Here is a 6,735-nt window from a genome sequence, read left to right as displayed (position 1 = left end):
GTTATAAAGTGAAGTAAAATTTAGATCCAGTCAACGCGGTAATCATATATCTAACCTGCCATCTCTATGATTTTAGAATCGGATCATATTGATGCGTTACTTTGATGAAAGCGGCGGCGTCGCCGACAAATAAATTGGAGATTTTATGTTAGTTTCAAAAGAACAAATACAACAGAGTTGCCCACTAATGTCGCATTGGTATTGACAATAGGTGGAATTGAAAAGGGTTTGTCATAATGAATGTTCCATGGTTTCTCCGTGCAACTGAGTGGTAAGCTTAGATTCTTGAATAACCATCTCTGTATGCATTCCTTGATTATCATTTTTCCTTATAGCTGTAGCACAACTAAGATGCAAAAATATTGTCTTTGTTTACCTCGGTTGATGAAGATTATTATTCAAATAGATAAGATTGAATAGTTGTTCTACATAACAGAACATTAATTCCGTTGGAAAATCATGAAAGGATAGCAGAGAAAAAATTGAATAGAATTTTATTCGCGTTTTGAGTCTTATAGAAACATGCCTAATGGTCCCATCAGCATAAGGCTGAAGTTTTAGGCATTCGACATTCAACTCCTTAAGTTTAAATGTAAAACATTTCTACTCAACATTAACATCTCCATATCTTACTGTAAATCCTCCATTAGGTTTAAGAAATTTGGAATACCAATCTGCAGAATATCTACGATACCTTGTTCTGTTTTCTACACTATAGTCAACTCCAATGAGACCATAGCGACTTCTGTAGCCAGTAACAACCTCAAAGCTATCCATGAAGGACCAAACAAAGTAGCCATTGACATTGGAACCATTCCTGCAGAATCATCGAAGAGAATATGAAGTCAGATACCATAACTTATTTGTGGTGCTTTGAATTTAATAGTGAATCCTTTATGTTTTGTATATGCATGAACTAAAGGACTTGTAACAAACAATGGAAGCACCTTATTGGTAGAAGCATGCTTTCTATGTAATCTTTAATGTAATTTGCTCTGTGCTCATCATAGTACTCGTGTCCACAAGTTGCTGGATCTATGTTGTACTCTGGATATCCTGAAATCACAAAACATAAATGTATGAAAATCAATGCTATATTTCCAGGTCAGCTTCCTGAATTGAGCAATTACCATTTTCATGGATAAAGACTGGTGGATTTCCGTATTTGTTTCTCATGTAGTCGAGCAATCTTTGCATAGCCCACGGTGTGGAAGGCGTTATGGGAGGATCTTCTGAAACAAAAACCTGATGGAAGTTCCACTTCCTGTTAGATTGTGTAGTTTTCCAGGAGGATATATCACTTAAGAATTAGTGCAGTTTTGGGCACCTTTGTAACTTTTGTTTGTGGAACTGCAGGAACATAGAAAAAAAAACACAAGGAGAAAAGATAGAATCAGTGCCTGATACCATAACCAGTTTGTGAAATAAGTAAGAGTCCATCAGAGCAGTGAAAGTAACTTACATGCGAAACTGACTGACATGTCAGTGTACCAATCTCGGAAATCGTCATCTGGGTTATCAGTTGCTGCTCGCAGAAAAGCCAATGAATAGTGATTAAGTCCAATGAAATCAAAAGATCCTCTTAGCATGGTTGACTCTTCTGATTTGAAGGATGGTAAGCGGGATCCTACAAGCTTTTGCATCACGGAAGGGTACCTTCCATACACTATAGGATTGGCAAACCTATGCACGAGAGAAACAATTGATGCCTCACAATTTTTTTATGTCACCAGTCAGTACAAAAACAAAGATTTCAGTGTATTGTTTGCTTTACTCACCAGCCTATTAGAAAATCGAGTGCTCTATTAACTGCTGCTATATCATCTGGTAATCTTGTAGCTGGCTCAAACCAGATCCCTAGTAAGGTAATTCCAATATAGCCCCCTTGATTTGGCTATTGCACAAGAACAACACTCTATTTTAGATAACACCCTGAATAACATTTAGATCATTCAATTAAAAGAGAAACTAATGCTGAAACCTGATATTTCTTTCTGTATAGGGAGACTGCTGATGCATGGGAAAGCAAAAGGTTATGACCAGCTACATATGGTTCAACAGATGAATTCCCTTTGCTGCAATTGAGGCCAAGGGAAGAGGCCAAGGAGGAAGAGCAGTGATTTGGTGGAAATATTCCCAGATCATGGCCAAGGATGGGTTCGATGTTGGGCTCATTGACAGTTATCCAGTATTTTACTCTATCGCCAAACTCTCTAAAGCACACATCAGCATAAGCAGTGAAGTCCTCTCTGCATCACAATGGACACTACTATCTTAGACATTATTCGAGGAGATGCAAATGAAAGAGTTGTAGTAGAAATTTACACAATCTTTGGGCTCAAGAGTCCTGAATATTCATCTTCCAAAGATTGGGGGAGGTCAAAGTGAAGAAGAGTGACATGAGGTTCAATTCCTGCGGGCCAAACACAGTTTGGTAAAATTGTGACTGAAAATTGTTAAGGTATGACCAATATTCTAATTGTACCATATTTCTTGAGTTCATTGATCAAGTTATTATAATACTGCACCCCTTCTGGATTAACTGGGCCTCTACCATCTGCAACATGGCACCAATTAGAATCATGTAATGCTTAAACTATTTGGTCAGGAAAATAAATTATTGCAAGTTGAATGCTGACTAGGAATGACTCTGCTCCAGGAGATAGAGAATCTGTAGGCATCCAGGCCCATGTCATGCATCAACTTCACATCTTCCTGCCAACAAGAAAAACCAAAATTTTATATGCCTACAGTTCACAGGATTGCATAATTGCCTAAAAAACTCAGGATCGACCTTGTACTTGTGATACTGATCAGCTGCTATGTCTCCAGTTCTTTTGTCCTCTGTTCTCCCTGAGATTCTGAAGACATTTTAGAGTTTGCAGTCATTAAATTAGTGTTTTTTCTTGTTAAACGAAATTTAACCTTCGTGTGCAAAGGTGTCCCAGATGCAGGGACTTCTTCCTCCCTCTGCAGCAGCCCCTTCCACCTTCATGAGATTGAGACCCAAAAGATTACACCATGCAAACTCAAGAAATTAGTTGAACTCTCAAGTTGAGGCAAATTAAGAACTAATGAGACTGCACCATGTAAACCTGTTCCTTTCGCAGTCTGTGAGGTAAACTGATATTGTGGAAGCGTGAAATGCAGGTATGCAAAAACATAGTAGAATAAATGTAAAAACTTAGAAAATGTATTTAGAACAAAAAGATACAATTTTTAGTTATCGACTCTTATCAGCCTTCTCTTCTTGCAAGATGTACTTTAACAAACATATTGATAATTTCTGAAGATATTTGACTTGTAAAAAATATCAGCAAGCCAAAAATTTCTGTTTGATTTCTTTAATTTTTTTCTCCTATTTTTCATGCTTTTAGATCTGTTCTATTTACAGCTTTCTGATGGTCAATATTTATTTGGCATTGCTCAAATGAAAATTAGAACGAAGATCTCTCTTTATAAGTTTTTTGTTTCGAGAAGGGAAAAGATTCTAGAGTGAGAATTTTCCTTGTATTGAAATTTACTGTGTCCTTTTACTCCTTCAAAATGGTTTGAGTTTCCACTGAAAATTCCTTTCAGACTGTAATAATTCTAATGTTTTATTGCAAGCCAGATCGGTGGCTCATCACTTTCACAGAAAAACCACACCGTCCGACGATATTAACAAGATCTAGGTCACCTAAATTAACGGTCTCCTTTGCACGAGGGAGGTGCGTTGTTGTCTCCTAAAGTGGGAGAGGGAACGTTCGTCACATTAAGAAGATAGATACTGCAGACAGGATCTTAATTATAGCCAGAATAATATCTACGAAAGGTCAAATCTACGAAAGATGATTTAGGAACGAAAATATACTTCACGGGTGCCTTAATTACAGAAGTTCTTTTCTTTATATTCTTAAATTTCACAATCAGAAAGACAATTTAATTCAGGACCATGGAAATTTTAATTTAACTTCCTGTTCTTCTAACATAAAAATAGATTAAAGGAAATTCTTAAGAGAGTTTTGAAGTTAGAACTAGGAAGCAAGCATTAATTCTCCAGCACTTAATGCGCAAGAAAGATCGAAACTAAAGGATTAGCGAGGTACTAAATAAAAATCATTTATGTATCGAAGTTAATACTGAACAAAATAGTGTAAAGGAGTTCCTCCCCCCTTCAGTTTTGTTCTTCAACTCTCCAAAGTCCGAGTAAAAAAGATCGCAAATGGTCACCTGGTACGCGGAGCTGCCTGCGCCGAAAATAAAGCCGGAGGGGAAATCATCTCTGCTGATGGCGATCGCCGGAGCGGCTACTGCTACTAGAACTATTAATAGCACCCAAATCAACGCCGGAGGACGCCACCTGATGCACCTCCTCTCCATCTCTCTTTTATCCGAGCAACAAAAGAAAACGCTCAACTTTCCCCACTTTTAAACACAATCGTCATACAGGGAATGACAAGGACGACTTCTCTGCTCTCTGGACGTGTTTCACCGATGCCACTCCTGGTGCGCGGCTGGGGACAAAAAGCAACAAAGGTGTATCAGCACTGTAACAAATAACGTACGTGGAATTTGGAAGCAAAAGTCAGACAAATTTGGCATGTATCATCTAACACTTCAAAGAATAACTAAAATACAAATTTAATGTTTTATATTTATTAGAAGAATCATTTATTTTCTGAAGTACTCTGAATAAAAAATAAAAAAATAAAAAAATAAAATTGGCTATCAAATCAGAACCAGACAACTACAATCATACGTAAGATTTGACCGTAATTTTACAGCGTCTGTGAGTTTTATTGTGAACCCATTGCCCTAAGTGCTCATGATTTTAAAATCGACGATCAGAATTCTCCAAAGTTTTTTTTTATAATTTTATTTTTTATTAGGAGAAAATTATTTAAAAATAAATATACTTATGAAAGTTAAAGTTAGATACGCAGTTTGTGTATGTTTTTAAGATCGAGATCTTTGTTTACGAAAATTTGTCCATTTGTAAAGGAGTTAAAAAGGTCAGAGGATACGACGTGTTGAACATCCTCATTTCTAGATTTCTCCACAGACGTGATTATCTAGGCATCTTTTGTTTTTCTTTGAAAAGGAAAAGAGAAGGAAGGGAAGGCGACTTGGCATCGTTTTGTTTTGTCTCGGTGCGGGCAGTGACGTAAATGACGGAAACGTTCAAGCAGTCTTATTTGCCATTTAGCCATTTATTTACGTATCTGCGAAAGCAATGACGAAAGCAGGGACGAATGTTTCCATAAAGGCCTTTGGTAGGCACCTACTAGATTCATGAAGAGATTTTGAGTGTCAGAATCTTAAAGAGGTGTGGACTCATATTCCAGGGGCAACTGGTGGCTAGGAAGTCGATCAGTTTCCTGTGATCGCAGCTGAAGATGGATGTTTGCGTTGCACCATTGCCAGATGACAATTTCTTCAAGTAACAATTTCTAACACGGCGCATGCGGTTAAAAACTGTAATTTTCACAAAATTCACGGAGATGGAGACCAAACAATTTCTTTAAGTAACAACTCTGTTCCCATATTTGTTTCCCACGCAAACCTGCTCATTTAAGAGCATGGAGAGAGTGAACGAAAACACCCTGTGAAAGGTTGAGCCGTCGGTAGACCTGTCCCCGAGCCGGATTTTAATTAGACTCGGCCGGGCCCATAGACCTGGCTACCATGCCTAAATCGTAATCGGCCCATCCAGCCCTTAGTTGGATCAGTTATGGTTCAATGGTCCAATTAATCATGAACTGACGTGCTACATAAAAAATAGACAATTATGGATGAAGTGAGAGAAAGTTCATTAACTGAAAGGGAAGGGAGGAAAAGGAATATTATGGATGGAGTGAGAGAATGTTCATTAACAGAAAGGGAAGGGAGGAGAAGGAATGAGAAGTGAAGTATTTAACTTCTCATTGTTTGAGAGGGAGGGAAGGTTCATTAACATAACATATATTACTTTATTTGGGAGGAAATGAAGGGGAATGAAGGTTAAATAGATAAAGTTAAAAAATATCCTTACTTTTTAAATTAGACATTTTTCATAATATTAAATATTTATTTTATGAATATAAATTAGATATTAATAATAAAATTAATTTTTTATATTATTATTTAAATTAGTTATTTTTTAATAAAAAAATTAATCTTTTTATACTATTCATAACAAAATAATGAATTATCAATAATCAAGTAATTAAATAAGAAATAATAAAAATAATGATTTTAGAAATCTTAAATAAAAAAAATTAAAAATCCTGAAAGATAACGCTGATAAAAATTTGAAAGATATAATGAGAATTCCTATTCTTTAAAAATTTATTAAATTTTGATAGGAAAATTTTAAAAAAAATAGTATATATCCTGTCAAAATTTGACGAAAAAAATGATTTCTCTCTTCAATTCAGTTAGAAGATGTATCAGAGCCCCTCCTCTAAAGGCGAGGAAATTGGACTCCGGCGACATAGCAAAATTAGAAATTTGAACATTTTTTAAACTATTAAGAACAAGGATAAAATTAAAATAAAAATCTTTTGTTTTCCCTTCCCCTTCCTTACACCCCAATTCGGAGTGTAAAAAAATCTCTCTTTCCATGGGTAACGAAGGTTACAGCTTACCCTTCCTTACCTTTCTTTCTCTTTCCTCACTCCTTCTCAAACAAGGTTCAAAGTTTCCCTTCCTCTTATTTCCCCTTCCTTCCCCTTCCCTCACCTCCTCCCAAACAGACCGTTAGGGGCAAAATTT

At 36.3% G+C, this 6,735-nt stretch overlaps 1 protein-coding gene across 1 annotated transcript; it reads right to left on the bottom strand.

The window, feature by feature from the left end:
- Positions 1–468: 468 nt before the first annotated feature.
- Positions 469–4,499, bottom strand: LOC121982251 (beta-glucosidase 31-like). Its single transcript, XM_042535231.1, has 13 exons — positions 4,213–4,499; positions 2,926–2,989; positions 2,795–2,853; positions 2,640–2,715; positions 2,486–2,557; positions 2,326–2,413; positions 1,982–2,249; positions 1,779–1,894; positions 1,463–1,683; positions 1,328–1,350; positions 1,131–1,245; positions 948–1,056; positions 469–817 (listed from the first exon to the last, which is right to left on the bottom strand). Exons 1-13 carry the CDS (start codon positions 4,360–4,362, stop codon positions 604–606), a joined length of 1,575 nt encoding a protein of 524 aa, XP_042391165.1. The 5' UTR covers positions 4,363–4,499; the 3' UTR covers positions 469–603.
- Between the last annotated feature and the right edge of the window lie 2,236 nt (positions 4,500–6,735).

The sequence above is a fragment of the Zingiber officinale genome, chromosome 1B (assembly GCF_018446385.1).
Source record: "Zingiber officinale cultivar Zhangliang chromosome 1B, Zo_v1.1, whole genome shotgun sequence".
Taxonomy (NCBI): Eukaryota; Viridiplantae; Streptophyta; class Magnoliopsida; order Zingiberales; family Zingiberaceae; genus Zingiber; species Zingiber officinale.
Note: the sequence above shows the minus strand (reverse complement) of the source record. Positions and strands in the feature narration are given on the sequence as shown.

Coding starts and splice junctions, on each gene's coding strand:
- LOC121982251 (XM_042535231.1), bottom strand. CDS start 4,362: ATGGAGAGGAGGTGCATCAGGTGGCGTCCTCCGGCGTTGATTTGGGTG. Junction 2,558..2,639: donor CTGGAGCAGAGTCATTCCTA/GTCAGCATTCAA, acceptor GCCATGTTGCAG/ATGGTAGAGGCCCAGTTAAT. Junction 818..947: donor AGCATGCTTCTACCAATAAG/GTGCTTCCATTG, acceptor ATGATTCTGCAG/GAATGGTTCCAATGTCAATG.